The sequence below is a fragment of the Amphiprion ocellaris genome, chromosome 5 (genome assembly GCF_022539595.1).
Source record: "Amphiprion ocellaris isolate individual 3 ecotype Okinawa chromosome 5, ASM2253959v1, whole genome shotgun sequence".
Classification (NCBI taxonomy): Eukaryota; Metazoa; Chordata; class Actinopteri; family Pomacentridae; genus Amphiprion; species Amphiprion ocellaris.
In genome coordinates, this window is record NC_072770.1 from 7,423,678 (window position 1) to 7,442,720 (window position 19,043).

General features: G+C 40.1%; 1 protein-coding gene across 2 annotated transcripts in view; it reads right to left on the reverse strand.

The window, feature by feature from the left end:
* Positions 1-5,616: 5,616 nt before the first annotated feature.
* Positions 5,617-19,043, reverse strand: part of draxina (dorsal inhibitory axon guidance protein a) — a 34,606-nt gene continuing 21,179 nt past the window's right edge. For both annotated transcript variants that reach the window (XM_023293230.3, XM_023293229.3), the window contains exons 4-7: positions 15,732-15,852; positions 12,150-12,242; positions 10,408-10,497; positions 5,617-6,723 (exon numbers count right to left, since the gene is read on the reverse strand). In XM_023293230.3, coding sequence (XP_023148998.1) covers positions 6,611-6,723; positions 10,408-10,497; positions 12,150-12,242; positions 15,732-15,852 — 417 coding nt within the window. In that variant the 3' untranslated portion in view covers positions 5,617-6,610. The remainder of the gene's footprint in view (positions 6,724-10,407; positions 10,498-12,149; positions 12,243-15,731; positions 15,853-19,043) is intronic.

Consider the following 19,043-nt stretch of genomic DNA (forward strand, 5'->3'; position numbering starts at 1 on the left):
AACTGGCCACTACATGGGTTGAGACCAAAACTTAAACAAAACGGCCGAACTCACAGTCCATCAAGTCCAACAGGGGGGGCGGCAGGCAGATTCTGCAGTTGGCAGTCTGCCGACATGCAAGCAGAGAGCACGGGGCTGCGGGAGTGCAGCGGAGATCGGCGGCGGGAGCCGAGGCAGGGACAGAGGGGGGAAGCTCCGGGAACAGGCCGGGCTCTCTGAGGAGAGTTCCAGGGCTCCGGATAGTAGTCGGCCAGGACAGAGCAGGCGGGGGAAGTCCGGCGCTGAGGCAGACCTGGGCGGAGTGGCTGGCGGAGAGCCAGCAGGAGCAATGATCCAGCGGAGACTGGTGGGGTGAGTCGGGTTTTAACTGCTGCTAACGAGGGATCGGGCACAGCTGCGCTCCTTCAGCAGCTGTGTCCCATCGGCCTGGATTGTCAGCAGGCCCGGGGCATAGCACAGAGGAGGGAGGGACCATGACAGAGAATACTGAAAAAAATCTAATGTGTAATTCTGCTTCACAAGTACTAGTAAAATTACAGAAAGTGTACATGACTGACTTTCAGTGTTTTGTGTGTGCTTGTTCCAGAGAGTTTTTCAGTTGGATTCTGATAATACACATGAATACATCTGGGACAATGTTAGTTTTCATAGAGGACTATTGATTTGGGAATGTTTTTAATATGAACCCTCAAGTTATTGTCGTTTTTCTGCCACCATATTCTCCCTTTCTGAATCCTATAGAAGAATTCTTCTCTACATGGTGGTGCAAGGTATATGAGCGGCAGCCATACTTTGGGAAAATCTCTTGCAATCAGTGGTCTTGGCATGTGGTGATGTTTCTGTTGATGCATGTCAGGGCTGGATCAAACACACTAGGTCCTTCTTTCCAGGGAAAACATAGCTTGTGATGTTGATGAGGTCCTGTGGCCTGATCAGGCTGAAAGAATTGATGCAGACGTGGTGTAAATATTTGCATACTGTACTGTGTACAATACAGTGCTGTATTTTTTTTTTCTAACATTATTTTTATAATGTACAGTCTGGCACTGCAATGGCCCCCTCCGAGTCATTTATAGGAAGCATTTGTGTTTAAGTTGTCATTTTTGAGGACTGTATCATTTTTTTACACTTCATGTGAAAACATAGTGAGAGAGGAGTATTTTGTATTTAGCAGAGATATTAACTCAGAACTGAACTGAGAGATTAACATTCATCAGTAACAGTTCTGTGGAGGAACATAAATGTAGATTTATTTATATGTGCTGATAATTAAAACAGCAGTTATCGATCCGTTATGATTGATCAGCTGTGATCTGCAGGAAACTTAGCTACAGCTTACAGTTAACTAGTTTATGACACTGACTAACCTGATTTAGCACCAGTTTTAACACTAAATCAGGAAACGTAACCTCAGATTTACAGAACAACTTTAAAACATGATGTGAGAACATGTTTATATCAGAGATTACGGTCTGATGTTAACTTACAGTAACATCACTGCTTTATATGTGATGTTGTCCAGATGTGGAGAAGAGTACAACTAGTTACAAAAATGAGTTACCTGTAGAGTCTATCTTCACTTTTGGAGGCTAACGTTGTTAGCGCTGCTCTCTGGCTCCGCCCTCTGGGAACCTTGTTGTCTTCACTGGCACAGCTGCAGCACCTTATTCATATGTATGCACAGCACCGTACTCTGTTTGGCTCCACACTTGCTGATGACTACTTCCGGTCTTAGAAAATGAAAAAACGGACCTTTTCTCGTTTCTGTCTCTTACTGATTTTATTTTTTTGTTATTCTAAATACAAAATGAAAATCAAAGCATTTTAAAAATTTTGTTTATCCCTTTTTGATCATGAAAAGGAAAAACGCCTTGTAGTTCAATTTTATTTTTTGTATTTTAAAACAAAAATCAAATAACCACTCGTTTCTTGTTTTTCAATACCCGTTTCAGAACGGAAAATCCAATTGCCAAAATATACATGAACCCATGTGCTATGGCTTTCACAGTCACCAGGACTCAGTCCAGCTCAATACCAAGGAGAGATTTTCAAATTAAGGTTTTAGAAGCTCTCTGCCACTATGAGGCAATGTCTTTTGGAGAGATGGTGTTCCATCACTCCAATAGAGTTTCAGAGACTTGGAGAATCAAAACCAAGGTGCACGGAAGTTGTTCTGAAAGCATGTGGTGAGTTAAGACACTTCAAGTTGGTTTTTGTTTATTTGTCTCCCATCTGTATAAACCCCTGCCGAAGCACTCAGAAAGAGTTTTATAGTCGCTGTCACTACAGTAAGTGTTTCCAGGATGACATTTTGCCATTATGACACATGCACGTAGACTCCTCAAGGTGAAAATAAAACCAGCTATTGCGGCTGATAAATATTTGCCACCTTTGCATTCTGTGACTGACATTTTCCTTCCTTGCTGTTGCGCCTCTGAAATAATGTCAAAACTTGAGCACATTTAGCCTTTGAACTCGCTGTGGACGAGACCAGCAGCCAAACCTTTAAAATGTTAATGTGAAATTGGTGATTTTTGCTCGAGTCCGACTCATTTCTTGGTGCTTCTTTCCTTAACCTTGAAAGAGATGATTGATTGTATGCATCCAGCAGGGCAGATGGGTTCTGTACTATCCAGTTTGAACCCCAACCCCCAGGTGACCTCTGACTGCTGATACCTGGCTCAACATTTTTCTCTCTGATTGAAGTATTTATGCTTTTAAATCATTTAAAGCAGAATTTAGCTGTATGAACATGCTGTGCTGAAGGTGTGGACTGAAAATGAGATTGTCGCGTTACTACTGTGGAGCATGTTATTTAATTTAGAGGTGTAATGTCTTCACAGATAAACCAATCACAGAAAACTGATTCAGGGGAAAATAAATGATTCCTTTAACATTCTGACCTGCTGTGACAGACTTGTAAAGTAAATGACACAATTCATAATGCTACATAGACTGTGCTGAAGGATCACCTTCTGCACTTCATTCACACACATTTTTATCTGTTGTCAATACTTCCCATGAAATGATTTATGGACAGTTTTATTGTGTCTGAAGCTCCGGAGAAGAATTTCCTGCAGCTTTGTTTACGCACATGAAAATTCTTGTCAATTTTGTACTTGTGTCCTTTCGAGAGCAGCCTGATTGGGAAAAGTTGCCTTAAGATAGCAACTTTGGTAATTAATTACTTCAAGAAAGCATTAGAAAAGGTAGAAGTGCCTTTGTTGCAGCTGCAGCCCTGCCGGGATGTGGTTGTGTGTAATCTATCATGGCGCTGGCTGTTGTCCAGGTTTCAACAGGGCACTCCAGCAGAGCACTCTGTCAAAGGTAAGTATTAAAAATACATCACTACTGCTTTTATTCTGTAGCCGTAAATCAGGATGGCACAATCACAGTTTGACTGAGCTGCTGCTTAGGGAAGAAAGATGAGTGTTACTTTCTCCAACTCATCAGTTATTGATATGGATAGATTTTCGTAGGCCTTGTGTGTTCAGATCAGAGATGTGTTTAATGTTGCGTGCACTTGCTCTACTGTGTCGTAAGCTTTGCATTAAAAGGTTCTAGCAGTTCGGGGCTTTTGGCAGATCATTTTATTACATGGAGATAGATGGTGCCTCATTACTGTGTGAAAGATCCTCATTTTCAGGAAATTATTATGTTTGGAGTTAATTTTGAAGTGAGAAAATTCTCTGTCTCAGTGAATCAGATAATATCAGTCATGATCTTTATTCTTCAGTAGTGTCCCAAAGAGGAACTGAAAATGTTCTCAAAGTTTTAACTGATATGAGATAATAAAGGAGAAAGGAGACCGGTTATTAAATCTCTTGCCCTTGTTCAAAACACCCTGACTCTCCACAGGATCAACTACCACATCCATCCATCCATTATCTAAACATCGCTTAATCCTCATTAGGGTCGCAGAGGGCTGGAGTCTATCCCAGCTGACTTAGGGTGAAGACAGAGTTCACCCTGGACAGGTCACCAGTCTGTCACAGGGCTACATATACAGACAAGCAATCACACCTACGGACAATTTAGAGTTGCCAATTAACCTCAGCATGTTTTTGGACTGTGGGAGGAAGCCAGAAAACCTGGAAAAACTCTAGCATGCATAGGAAGGACATGCAAACGCCATGCAGAAAGATCCCAGGCCCAGGACATTCTAGGGGATTTTCTAACTGCAAGGCAACAGTGCTTACCATGGAGCCACTGTACAGCTCCTAACTCTACTACATTTCACAAGGAAATAATACACCTTGTCATATAATACAATGTATCTCAAAGGGATAGTTACCTTTCAGATTAAGAGTTTATTGCATCAATTCTCTGAAAACATTGTGTCAAGCACAATCTTTCAGGTGTGAAAGTTTTGCATTTTTGCTAGAGACTCATCTCACTGAACTCCTGAGGTTTAAATTACTATCTGAGGCCTAAAAAGATAAAACTACCCAGTTTAAAAAACAAAAACAAAAGCAAAGAAAAAAATATTGTAAACAAAATAGTTTTCATGCTTTTCCAACTTCAATGATATTCTCATAACAGCCAGATTTTTTTTCTATGAACTTCTGGAGACAGTCCTAGAACCATCATTTTGTTTAGTTGCATCACTGAGATGCTGCTTTCACATCGATGCTCGATCATTACCGTCCTAATAGCATCATGTCCGTCTGCAAAAGTACTTACTTTACTCACTTTTAGTAGTTTAAAAATACAATGCTAAATTGATTCAGTTACTTGACCTTGGTTTAAACATGTCTGTTGTTTAAACACTGCTTTTTCTTATCGTTTTACCTTAATCTCTGCTACCCACCACATCTAGTTCTACCGTAATTCAAATGGATGTAGCATTCATGGTGCTTAATTTATTGCTTCAAAATAGAGTTGCAAATTTTTACAACAGGTTCAATTCATCACTGCCACTGACTCATTGTTATAAGGCTTTTAATAACTCTCTAATTTGCAGTTTTTGTTCATAAAAAGTTTTAGCTGCAGTTTTTTAAATCTCACTCTGAATGGGATATAAGATGAGGAGACTTACTGTATTTCAAAATTCTCCGAAGTTTCTCTCATCACCAGGTTGTTAATTTGGCCTCACAGTTGTGGTACTGTTACAAACTGAATTTGGGAATGTTTTTCGGGTGCAATTTTCAAAAAATAGCCTTTAACACATTATCTGCTCTCATTGTACCACCCTGTATGGGTACAAGTGAAATAAATGAATAAGTGACAGGTACCTACAGTTTAGATTATTTCTTGGTAGCTGACTATTTTCACATTGTTGTTTTGGTACTTTGATCAATATTCCACCACTGTTGTGTCCTCTATGTTTGACTAAATATAGTAAGGGCCTGATTTAGACCTCTGTCCCATTAGATGTCTCAAAGAGAAAAACACAAGGAGGAGTTTGTTTTGCCTCAGACTTCAGACTACAGACTACACACACAGTGATGGACATTGAGCTCACCCTACCCCTGCTCAGCTTCACTGAAGGCACACTGCAATGACTGAAAACTGCCTTTTAGGACTAAACATTAACATTAATGATACATGCTAATAACAAACATAGAAGAAAGTCAGTGTTGTAAAGTACTGTAAGTCTATGAGCACCACACAGTGTTCATCCTAGTAAGTGTTTAATCATGGAAACAAAAAAGGCAGAAAAACACACTGTATAGACAAACATGTTGAATACAGAATAAATAAAACATATATTAGGACATGTAAAATGGAAAGTCCAACAAGCATCTTTGTTTATCATACTACCGTTAAGTACTTACGAATCGTGGCATCAATTAAAAAAATGGCGATTGAAACACATTCATATTTACAATACAGGATAGCAGACAAATAGCAGTTACAAATAATTTTTCAGCATTGTTTGGAGAACCATTGTTTGGAGGCCAGGAAAGTATTTCAGTTACTTGACTCAATATGAATGGTGTCTAGGCTGTAAAAAGCACCGATCAGGGACTCCAAAGACATTAAACCAATATTAAAAATTATTTTTAACGGTATTTGACTCAGGTCAGCAAGACACAGACAATCAGATGCAGAACAGACTCTGACATTTGACAAAGAGGTTTCTCAAAACTCTCAAATTCTGCTTTTTCCTAAACTGAAACCATAACGATGAGAATCGTAATAGTAGCAAATGTTAGCACTTAATCTCTCTGACATCTTCAAATTTTACTCGGCATATGAGCATTTTATTCAGTAATGTGTTGCTTGCTGACTGTATCATTTCAAACAATTATAAGCAGATAAAAACACATTTTCTTACTGCGGACTGGGTGATTTTGGAAAGGCCCTTTTCATGCAGTGATGCTAAAGTGAACAAAGCAGAATTAAGACTCATTAACTGGATTAGGGTGCATGGTTAATCCCACAATGCAACATTCTCAGGATTACCTGTTTGGTTACCTGTTAATTAACACTAACTGATCAGATTTGGCCTCTGGGTGATTTATATTGTGGAGTTGATCTAATAAACCAGCAAGCCGTCACCTTTAAGTACTTATTGTCATGTGGTGTCTTGGCTGTCCTGTCATCTATGTCAGAGTGGTCATGGGGTCGTTCTTCATGTCAGTCCTCCATCTTGTCCTCCTCCTCGTCATATAGTGATGAAGCCCCCTTGGTCACTGCTCACTGACTCTGGCACCACACAGCGACCCCTCCTCCTGGTCACACGTCGCTTCCGGTGGAATTTAGCATAACAACGAAACCCTGAAAGATCATAAGTATCAGATGAACTAATAGAGTTTAGATCAGGGGTGTCAAACTCATTTTAGTTCAGGGGCCACATTCAGCCCAATTTGATGTCAGGTGGGCAGCACCAGTAAATTCAGAGCATCATAACCTATAAATAACCACAACTCCACATTTTTCCTTTGTTTTAGTGCCAAAAAGTACATTCTGAAAATGTTCACATTTCAGGAGTTATCTTTTTACAAAACATTTTGCACAACCTGAAATTTCTTAAGAAAAATAAATTCAATTTCAACAATATTATGCCTCAGATTATCATTCAAACATTACAACTTACAGATCACAGTTTATCTACAAAGGCACAAAACATAGGTACAGTGGCATGAAAAAGTATCTGAACCCTTTGGAATTTCTCACATTTCTGCATAAAATCACCATCAAATGCTATCTGATCTTTGTCAAAATCACACAAATGAAAAAAAAAACAGTGTCTGCTTTAACTAAAACCACCCAAACAGTTATAGGTTTTCATATTTTTAATGAGGATAACATGCAAACAATGACAGAAGGGGGAGGAATAAGTAACTGAACCTTCTGCCTAAGGAGACTTTGAGAGCAATTAATACCAATTTTTACCAAATAATTTAAGTCAGGGGTGTGTCCAATCACTGAGGAGTGGCTTAAAGCTGCCCTGTCCACTATAAAAGACACACCTGATAAGAATTGTGTCTTGATGAGAAGCATTGTCTGATGTGCACCATGGCTCACTCAAAAGAGCTCTCTGGAGACCTGCGATCAAGAATTGTTGATTTGTATAAAGCTGGGAAAGGTTACAAAACCATCTCTAAAAGTCTGGATGTTCATCAATCCACAATTAGAGAAACTGTCTACAAATAGAGAGAGTTTGACACTGTTGCTTCTCTCCCAAAGAGTGGCCGTCCACCAAAAATCACAACAAGAGTTCAGCGCAGAATGCTCAGAGAGGTAAAAAAGAACCCTAGAGTGTCTGCTAAAAACTTACAGAAATCACTGGCACAGTCCAATATCTCTGTGCATACATCGACAATATGTAAAACACTGACCAAGAATGGTGTTCATGGGAGGACTCCACGGAGGAAGCCACTGCTGTCTAAAAAAAACATTGCTGCGCGTTTAATGTTCGCAAAAAGGCACGTGGACACTCCACAGAACTTCTGGCAAAATATTTTGTGGACTGATGAAATGAAAGTTGAATTGTTTGGGAGGAACACACAACGTCATGTATGGAGGAAAAATGGAACAGCTCACCATCATCAACACCTCATCCCCACCGTGAAGCATGGTGGAGGGAGCATCATGGTTTGGGGCTGTTTTGCTGCCTCAGGGCCTGGACAACTTTCAATCATTAATGGAAAAATGAATTCAAAAGCTTATCAGGATGTTTTGCAGGAAGAGCTGAGGCCGTCTGTCAGACAGTTGAAGCTAAAAAGAGGATGGATGCTGCAACAGGACAATGACCCAAAACACAGAAGTAAATCAACTTCAGAATGGTTTCAGAAGAACAAAATACATGTTCTGGAGTGGCCAAGTCAAAGTCCTGACTTGAACCCCATTGAGATGCTGTGGCATGACCTCAAGAGAGCGATTCATGCCAGACATCCCAGGAATCTGACTGAACTGCAGCAGTTTTGTAAAGAGGAATGGTCCAAGATTGATCCTGATCGATGTGCCAGACTGATCTGCAACTACAGGAAACGTCTGGTTGAAGTTATTGCTGCCAAAGGGGGGGGGGCAACCAGATATTAAATGTGAAGTTTCAGTTTCTTATTCCTCCGCTTCTGTCATTGTTTGCATGTTATCCTCATTAAAAAAATAAAAACCTATAAATGTTTGGGTGGTTTTAGTTAAAGCAGACACTGTTTTTTTCATTTGTGTGATTTTGACAAAGATTAGATCACATTTGATGGTGATTTTATGCAGAAATGTGAGAAATTCCAAAGGGTTCAGATACTTTTTCATGCCACTGTATCTGGAACTGAACAATATATCATTTTTCTTTATGATCAAAATGACAAAAGTCAGACAAAAAAACAACAAAAGCGAGATACAAAATGACAAAAACGAGACACAAAATGACAAAAAAAATGAGACAAGCGACATGAAATGAAACAAAACAGGCAAAAAAATACAAAAAAGTTTGAAGGTGATAAAAAAATGGACAAGCGACAAAAATGAGACAAAAATGAGAAACAAAATGACTAACAAATAGACAAACAAGTGAGACAAAAAACAAAACAACAAAAACGATACACAAAACAACAAATAAAGCAAAACAAAATGAGAAAAATAAGACAAAAACACAAGCGAGACAAAAAGAAAATGACAAAATGACAAAAAACAAGAAACACAATGACAAGAGACAAACGACAAGTCAGACAAAAAAAGACAAAAAAACAACAAAAACAAGACACAAAACGACAAAAGAACAATGAACAATATAATATTTTACTTTATGGTCAAAACAACTTGTCATGGTCTAGAAATGCTTTTAAATCTATACTTTTACAAATTTACAATTTGCAATCAATGTCGTCTCTGTAATTTTTACACTTTGTCAAGTCGTCCCACGGGTCAGACTGGACCCTCTTACGGGCTGGGCCATGTTTAACACCCCTGGTTTAGATGATCAGAGGCAGTTGTTTTCCAAGTTACTGATGATCCCTTTGGGTACAGTTACATCCATCACTAAGAAATTATAGAAATATGGCACATGCATAAATCTGCCAGGAGCTCAAAAACTGAGTGATTTTCCAAGAAAGACACTTGTAAGAAAGTCCACCAAGACACCTGTGAAGGTTTAGAAAAGCCAGTCTTGAAAAAAGCTCATATTAAAACTCCACTACAGTTCATCAGAAGGCATGTCAGAGATTCTGATGTGATAAAAATTGAGCTTTTAGACCTCTAGACTAGACCTTATGTTTGGTGGGCAAAACACTACATATCATAATAAACATGAAGCATGGTGGTGGCAGCATCATGACGTAGGGTTGCTTCCCAGAAGCTGGCCCTGGAAGACTTGTAAAGGTAGAGGGCAAAATGAAAGCAGCAAAGTGTTGGGAGATTCTGAAGGGCAACCTGACGCAGTCTACAAGAGAACTACGACTTGGGAGGAGATATGTTTTTCAGCAACATCCAGTGATCCAATGTATACAGCCAAAGTGATGCAGAAATGGTTTAAAGACAACAACGTGAATGCTATTTATTTACTTTTTATAGGTACTGTATCTGTATGTGTTTTAGGATCACATGGTGTAGTTAATCAGCAGTGCACAGTAGATAAGAGGCTGTACTGTAAACTACCATCATGGCAGTCTGTGCTAATCAAGCCCTCTTAGATGCTCATGGAAACAGACCCCGGAGTGCTTTACCAGCTCATAAACAAAATCTATCACATAAACATTTCTTAACATGAAAATGAAAATGCATTAACAGTGGGACATTTTGTGTTTACCATAAATTCAGTCAGAAATCATTTTGTCCACTCTGGGGACCTGTTCCCATCACAAGTCAGTGACTTTTAAAATCTTAATTATCAACAGTGAGACTCGGGAAATGAGCCAGATGTAGTACAGGAAATGAAAAGAAGAGCTGCTGCTATACATTTTTTCTGTGGAGTGCTACTAAGTAGAGAAATTATTTTAAATTGAATGTTCCCAAACTCACCTTCCTCACACATGCAGTCATCGTAGCATTTGTTGTTGAGGCCTCTGTTGTGAGGTTTACACTCATGCTGTCTCAGGTCACAGCAAGAACCTTGTATAAGAGAAAACCATAGTTCTTAACAACCAAACACATGTGACATTAGTACATATTCATTTAACCCTCTAAACCCCAAGCCACTTCTCGATGATTTTTTTACTATGCCAAGTAACGTGGAGGAGTTATGTGATGATCGGGACACATTTGTCCGTCTGTTTGTCCATCTGTTCGCAACATTACTCAAAAACGGACCAACGGATTTGGATGAAATTTTCAGGGAAGGTCAGAAATGACACAAGGACCAACTGGTTAGAGTTTGGCAATGATGCGGTTTATAGTCTGGATCCACGGATTTGTTAAAGATTTCTGTATCATTGCAATAGTGGCACGGCATCACTGTAACTATGACCACAAGTGAACACTACGTCAGCTGCCTGCTGACGATCACATGATTGCGATCCTACTACAAATCCACCGCTGTGGACTTATCAGGACTTATCCGTCAGAAATTATACAAGGAACAATTGATTAAATTGTGGGGGTGCTTCCGAGTCCCATCAATTCCAGCCACCCGCTACATGTTTAGGTCATGTGATTCAGTATACGTACATAACGTACACATGCATAACACACGCCTGTGCTCAGCACAAGGTAATTTTTTACTAAAGATTTCATCTGTTGGAAATGAGACAACCACTGTGCAGCCCTGGCAGAGTACTGTGCTCTCTGAGCGCATTTCTTGTTGCTCCTGTAGCATTTTTACTCACTGTGGGTTAATTTTGCAATGCAATACAAAGTCCTGCTCCTCCATGGAAACACACACAACTCTAGATAGAAGTAGCGAGAACTCAAAATAGTCTTATGTGCAGTATAACATAATTCTGATGCCATAAATCATTTAAATGAAAATGAAAGTTGGATTTCTTTGCTTTTTTATTTTTCTAATATAAAAACCTGGCGTTGACATTTACAGCATTTTTCCAGACAGGTGTTGCAAATACTGTGAGTGACTTTACATACTACAGATATTTACCTATATACATTTTAAATTATGTATAAACGTGTTTATTCTGTGTAAACAACAATTGCAATGAAGCCCAGTTCAGCTTAAAAGTCCCTGAGAGAATCGACTTACAGCACACTTTTTTCTTTTTGAAGATTTTTTGAATGAGATGTGTAGAATAAAGGGATTTTGATGAAATATCATGATGTTAAGCTTAGATTTGGTTATTTTTTTCTGATGGAATACCACATCACAGATTAGTAGTTCAATGAACATCATGAAGTTGAAAATCTGTTATTTTTTCTGTTTTTACAGCTTTTGGCTCTGATAAATGGTGTAATTTTGGTGATTTCTTTTACATGTCTTTTAAACCTGGCAGTGAGTTTGGGATTTCAGAGGCCTAATACACAGCAATGAGAAACAAAACAAATAAAAATACATAAAATGTATATGGTAATCCACACCTACAAGTGGACTCTATCTCTTGTACGGTGGTGACTGAATGCTCTCTGATGTATTATCACATGAATGAATGGCAAATTAAGGCATTTCTAAATGAATGCCACAATTTACCAAAAACTGTGAGCTGTCAGTGAGAACAACAGCTGAGCATATATGTGAATTCAGTCTTTTGTTGTTTGGATCATCATGGACTTGTGCTCCGGTCCAGATTGACATGTAAATGACTCATGTTTGTACTGACCTGGCAGGCAGTCCAGGTGGTGGTCACATGGCTCGATTGCCTCGGCATCTGCAGTCACGTTTCCGCTGCTGAGGTTCTTACTCCTCCTCTTGTCTGCGGTTAAAAAAAAGAAAAAGAAAAGAAAAAGAAAACAACAAAAACACAAACAGTTTGAACTTAAAGTTTTCCAATCAATACATAGCCTCGACAAAACAGATCGAGCGTCAACAATTAGGCTTTTTGTGTGTGTGGTATTTATGTTTGCAAAGACTGCTGTCTAACACAATTACTTCAATTTCACAGTTTTTGCAAAACAAGCCTCCTATAAAATCACATAAATGTGCTATTACAAAAAGTTTCTTAAGGTTTTTTGGATACTCAACATCTGTGTTTTGCTTAAATACTATCAATAATGCATTTTTTTTATCTTGCATGTCTGTGGAGTTGAAATTCTGTGTCTAAGTCTTTGATCTAGACTGATCTACACTACCGTTTAAAAGTCTGGGGTCACTTAGAAATAGGGGTCGACCGATATGGGATTTTCAAAGGCCGATGCCGATACCGATTTTTAAAAAAATTTTCAGCCGATGGCTGATATCTAAAGCCGATTGTAGATGCTGATTTTTAAGGCCGATGTCCTTTTTTTTTTTTTAAAGCACATCGATTACAAAAGGCAATTTAAACACTAAAAGTATATACATGTATATATTACAAATTAAATACACTAGTAGAACTCTAACATTTATTGAACACAAAAAGTGAAAAAGCACAATAACATAAAAAAATACTTAAAGTTTACAAAAAATACAATTAAAAAGTAACCTGAAAGTGCAATTGCTTGTTCAAGTAAAAAAGATAAACATGATCACAAAATAAAAACTGTAACAAATGCTAATTAAATTAAATAACGTAGTGCAGTTAAACATTACAAATCTTTAGATAAACCACAAAATAAAACACAAAAGTTTGTGTCACTATTTTAGTCTTACAGTATGATAATAATTGTAATATATAGTCAGTATTTAGCTTTTTTTCTCACATGAAATGTGAGCAATCTTGCACAACATACATTTTTTACACAGATTTTTCTTAACCATTATATTCCATTTCAGGATCAAACTAAGACTAACTCATGTATAGTGCTAATATAGTACTTAGTTTCCACTTCTGGCACTGAACTGAAGTTTATACATTGATTGGGAAGAAACAGGGTAGATGTGTGATGGCTCAGCGTAGTGTTTAGATAGGATGACATGACACTGTTAGCAGTGTGATTGAAGAGATTATTGCAGGTGTCTGTGGAAATCATGGGTGCCCACTAATTTGGGACCCGAGATCTACTTTTCAAGTCGGGCCACCATCGCAATCGACGGGGGGGCGCGGCGCGGCGCGGGAGGTGAAAGCGGGGGAGGGGGGGCGCGGCGCGCGAGGTGAAAGCGGGGGTGGGGGGGGTGGGGGGGCTGCTAGTATAATTAGATAATATAAACATACCGACGCTGGGACGTGCAGCAGCCTCGCTCTGGGCATAGGCGCGCACCACACACACACACACACACACACACACAGTGCAGCCACAGATTTACTTTCACTTTCTCACTTGCTTGTATGCCTGAGGCTGACGCTAAAACTTAAACGGCTAACTTTTACAGTTTGATGATCACACAGTAAAGACTTTTAAAGGCTAAATCAACATTGCATTTTCTCTCTTACCAAGAAACAAATCTCTTACCTGTTTTTTAAAAAAAAAAAACAGGTAAGACCGCTTTTCCTTCTAAGGGAAAAGCGGTCGCGGCAGCTGCCCGTAGGGGTGCCTGATCACAAATCGGCTTTTTATTTGTAAAAATCGGCCGATGGCCGATTTTGGAAAAAGTCCATATATCGGCCCAAAACATCGGTCGACCTCTACTTAGAAATGTCCTTATTTTTGAAAGAAAAGCATTTTTTTTTCAATGAAGATAACATTAATTGAATCGGAAATACAGTCTAGACATTGTTAATTTGCTAAATGACTATTCTAGCTCTTTCTGTGAAGGCCAGTAAGTTCTGGAACAGTCTTCCACTCTCCATAAGGGAGTGTCCCACACTACCAACTTTCGAATCTCACCTAAAACAGTGGCTGAAAGTGCACCAATCCTGTGACCACTGACTTATAATTTCCTTGTGTGCACTTTGTAATGTCCTTTTTTTTGCGATCTACTGACTTTTTATTGTGACATATTGTCTTTTTATTGCGACCTATTGTCTTTTTATTGCAACCTATTGACCTTTTATTGTGATCCATTGTCCTATGTTTTATTGTATGTTTCACTGTTATGTTTTCTTTGTGTACTTTTTGCAGTGTGCTTTTATTGTGCATTGTGTGTTTTTGTTTTATGTTTCACTGTTATGTCTTTTTTTCTTAGGGACTACGGATGTAAATTAGCATTGTGCTATAATCCAGCATATTTACGCCTATTTCTGAATAAATGGGGATTCTTTAATGTGCATTGTCCCTACCAAATAAAGAAATAAATAAAGAATAAATAAAGAAACAGCAGATTTTTAATGGAATATCTGCATAGAGGTACAGAGGAACATTTCCAGCAACCATCACGCCTGTGTTCTAATGCTACATTGTGTTAGCTAATCGTGTTGAAAGGCTCATTGATGATTAGGAAACCCTTGTGCAATTATGTTAGCACATGAATAAAATTGTGAGTTTTCATGGAAAACATGAAATTGTCTGGGTGACCCCAAACTTTTGAACGGTGGTGTAGCTCACAACTATCACATGGATTGCAGTGTAATTTGCTGCAGTTATTAAAAAACTCTTGAGGATAAATTCAAACAGTGATGGAGAGCCTCGTGACTTTGCTGTTTCACTGCCAGCTGATGAATGTTTTCATTTAATGTGAAAGATATCTCAACAACAAGTGGATGAACTGTCACTAAATTGGTGATCAGAGGATGAACTTTGGTGATGTCGTACATCCAGAGAATTATTTGACCCCGTGACAATAAGATAGTGATTATGTCAAATACTGTAACTGCTAAACATCAACTAGTATTATCATTGTGGGCATGTTAGTATTCTAATGGTGAGTACTACAATCTTCTAAAATATTATTTATTTATATACACTACCGTTCAAAAGTTTGGGGTCACCCAGACAATTTCATGTTTTCCATGAAAACTCACACTTTTATTCATGTGCAAACATAATTGCACAATAATTGGTTTTCTAATCATCAGTTAGCCTTTCAACATCATTAGCTAACACAATGTAGCATTAGAACACAGGAACACAGCAACCATCACTTGATGGTTGCTGGAAATGTTCCTCTGTATCCCTATATAGATATTCCATTAAAAATCAGCTGTTTCGAGCTAGAATAGTCATTTATCACATTAACAATGTCTAGACTATATTTCTGATTCATTTAATATTATTTTCATTGAAAAACAACGCTTTTCTTTCAAAAATAAGGACATTTCTAAGTGACCGCAAACTTTTGAATGGTAGTGTACAATAGAATAATCTAACATAAAATGGATGATTTGAATTGGATTTCTATTATTTCCACCCAGCCTTTTTACCTCCAATAAAAATATCACATTACCAACCTTTCTTCCTGGAGGATGGCCAGGTGTCCACAGGTTTCATGTCCTCATAGTCAGTCCAATCAAACAGCGCCATGTCCAGCGTTGGCATCACCTCTCCTTGTCCTTTTCCACGTCCAGACCTCTGAAAGTATAAGCCACACACTACAATTTAGAACATTTAAAAAAAAAAATAAAAAATCATTTGTCAGTGGAAACATTTTCATTTAGGCTTAACTCAGAAATCCACATGGGACAGCTCAGACATGCTGATATGTCGATCTATAAACATCTAATCCCATCTTCAATTAGCTTCAGCATGCTACCCACTATATTTATGTATTCATACTAAATTATGATCAGAATAAGCAGATGTGTTTTACAAACTAATCCCGAATTCGATGCTTTCCAATACATGAGATGCTGCACAGAATACATCGGAGAGCTCACTTCTGAGTCCTTTGATTAATGTGTCGACCTGAATGACAGAGTTCAGGTAGGAGGGACCTTCTTTATGTGACGGGAGGTTGTCTCCCTCCTGGCTGCTGTTGGGTGCCGTGCCAGCGGTGCGGGGACCGTAATTGCTGGGCGGTACTATGGGCCCTTTATATTCAGGTGTGCAGCAGTGGAGCTTTCTGTCCTCCGCTCCCTGCTCGCTTCCGTGGTGGCTGTAGTTTGGCATGACGGCGTTGGTGGACGTAGCTGCTCTCTGGTGTATCCAGCTGTTGTGATCGCCGTAAAGGCACGCTGTCTGAATATCGTGGGAGAATTCCCCGGGGCGAAACGGGGATCTGCTGGAGCCCTGCTGGGCATAGGATCACAGGCTCGCTCTGGTTGTGTGTGCGTGCGTGTGAGCCATATTCTTGTGCCTCACACCCTCCAGTTGCCAGCCCGGCATAATCTGACTGCCACCATCACTTCAAGCCGAGCTGCTGTTTTGGTTTTCTTTGATTTTCGTCTGGTGAACTTTTTGGGTTTTTTGTTTTTTGGTTTTGTTTGTTTGCTGCGGCTTGGAGGAGACTTCTCAGCCCAGCACGACTGAGTGCCGCCTGTGTCCACTCCGTGAAGAGGCCGGCTGTGTCGCTGCTGTGCCAGAACCTGTAAAGCTGCAAGGGCTACTTCAGTTGATGGCGTTTTGTTTTTCTTTGTTATTAGGAAATTAATTTAGGAATTTCCTTTTGGTATTTTGGTTTGCTTTGTTGTATTAGTTGGTTTGTCTTTTTTTTGTTTGTGAGTCTATTTGGTTTCATGTATTGATTTAATTCATTATTCATTGTCCTTTTGTTTTGTTTTCTTTTGTCCACACCAATTATGGTTAGTATGGGCACGTTTTATTAATCTTTGTCTCTGTCTTCTGTTTACAGGTGCTGTGGCTTACTGCGGCAGTTATTCCCTGGTGGCGGTGTCTTCTTCACGGTCCCCCCCTTTTTTTGGTTTTGTGTGTGTGTATTATTTGCAGTGTCACGGGTGATTCATTTGAGGATTCCTCTCCCCTTTTGGTTATCCTGCCGCAGGGTAAGCCCCAACCCGGGTTTTTATTCCTTGTTGCTCATTCTTTCTTTTAGTTAGTATATGTTAACTGGTGTGTGACATTATTTTCTTTCTTATAATTTGTTAATAAACATTGTTAAATTGGAACACGTCTCACCCCCCCTGTGTTAATGGAACCTGTTGAGCCTTAATTGGTTTAGTGACAGTGAAACACACCTGAGCTAGGATTTCCTGGATGAAAGTCCCAGGTGGCATTGTTGGGACCATAATTGGTCTAATTGGGTACAAACATTCCTCTAATCTCACCACATTCTGCCGTTGTTGGCAGGATTACACAGTTTAAAGTGGCCAAGACATGTTTCTTTTTTTTGTTGTTTGTTTTTTTTCCTTTGGTTACTGTATTATTTGGTGTTTTGATTGTTTTTGGTGTTTAGTGTTTTATTTGCTTTAATAGTGAGAACCAAAACAGCAGCATGGAGGAGGAGATGCAGCAGCTTAAGGAGCTGGTGTTACAGTTTAAGGCCGATAACGAGCGGCTTTGTCAGGAGCGGGCCACTTCCTCGTCTGCTCCAGCGGGTCCTGCTCCAGCTGGTCATGCCCCACCTGTAGGTGCTGCTGCTGCTGTCACGGAGCGGTTGGTTGTTGTACCAAGGGATCGTAAGTGTCCCATGTTTAATGGGAAGACTGGCATTGGTATAACTGAGTGGCTGGAAGAAATCCAGGCGTGCGTGCAGGCCCTTCACCTTTCTGTGGCTGACCAAGCCCTCTTCTTTTTCGATCATTTGGAGGGAGAAGCGAAGGAGGAGATTAAGTTCCGCTCTAGTGCAGAGCAAGGAGACCCTGCTCGGGTCCTTGCCATCCTGAAGGAGCTATATGGATGTGCTCAGTCTTATGTCACTCTACAGCAGGCTTTCTTTTCTTGGCACCAACTTGAAGGTGAGACACTGCAGGAGTTTTCCTTAGCCCTCATGGCTTTAATGGCACAGGTAAAGCAGTGTGCACCTGATTGGATGCCAAATGCTGATGTTCTCCTTCGAGACCAATTTGCTGAACATGTTCTTGATAGTTCTCTCCGGAGGGAGCTTAAACAGTCCATTCGCCGCCAGCCTGCTGTCACTTTGCTGGAGTTGCGGAGTGAGGCTGTTAGGTGGGAGCGGGAGGGCCTTCCAGGGGGTGCTAGCGGGCGCAGTTTCTCTTTGCCATCAGCCTTCAGCCTCCAGTATGGGGTACAGGGCCGTGTTCAACCAACCCCTAAGGTCGCTTCACAGGAGCCAGGTCTTAGTGAGTTGATGGAACTCCTGAAGCGCCAGCAGGAGCAGCTTAACCAGCTCACTCAGATTGTGGCTTCCCTGCGGGCTCCCCCTTCCCAAGGACGGACTACTCACAATGGCCCCCTGATCTGCAGAAGGTGCCAGTGGCCTGGCCATTTTGCTCGTGAGTGTGATGGTGAACATGTTCTTTCCCGCCCACGTGTTAATTCTGTCTGTGGTGTTAACTCTAACACCGCGGAACTTCCTGCTCCTCGCTTGCCAGAAAACTGAAGCCCGCTGAGTTGCCGAGCCACAGCTCAGTTGGGGAGTCTTTAGGTTCACAGGAAGGTGCAGCGGCTGAATTAGTTGCTCCTTGTCCAATCATCAACGTCTCCATTGGAGGAGTCATGGTTTCATGCTTGGTGGACACGGGTTCTATGGTGTCCACAGTCACCGAGAGCTTCTTTCTGGCACAGTTTGCACCTCGAGGCCATGATCGCCTCCGTTCGTGTCACTGGCTACAGCTACGAGCAGCAAATGGCCTAGCAATTCCATATATCGGCTACTTGGAGCTTGACGTGGAACTTTGCGGCAA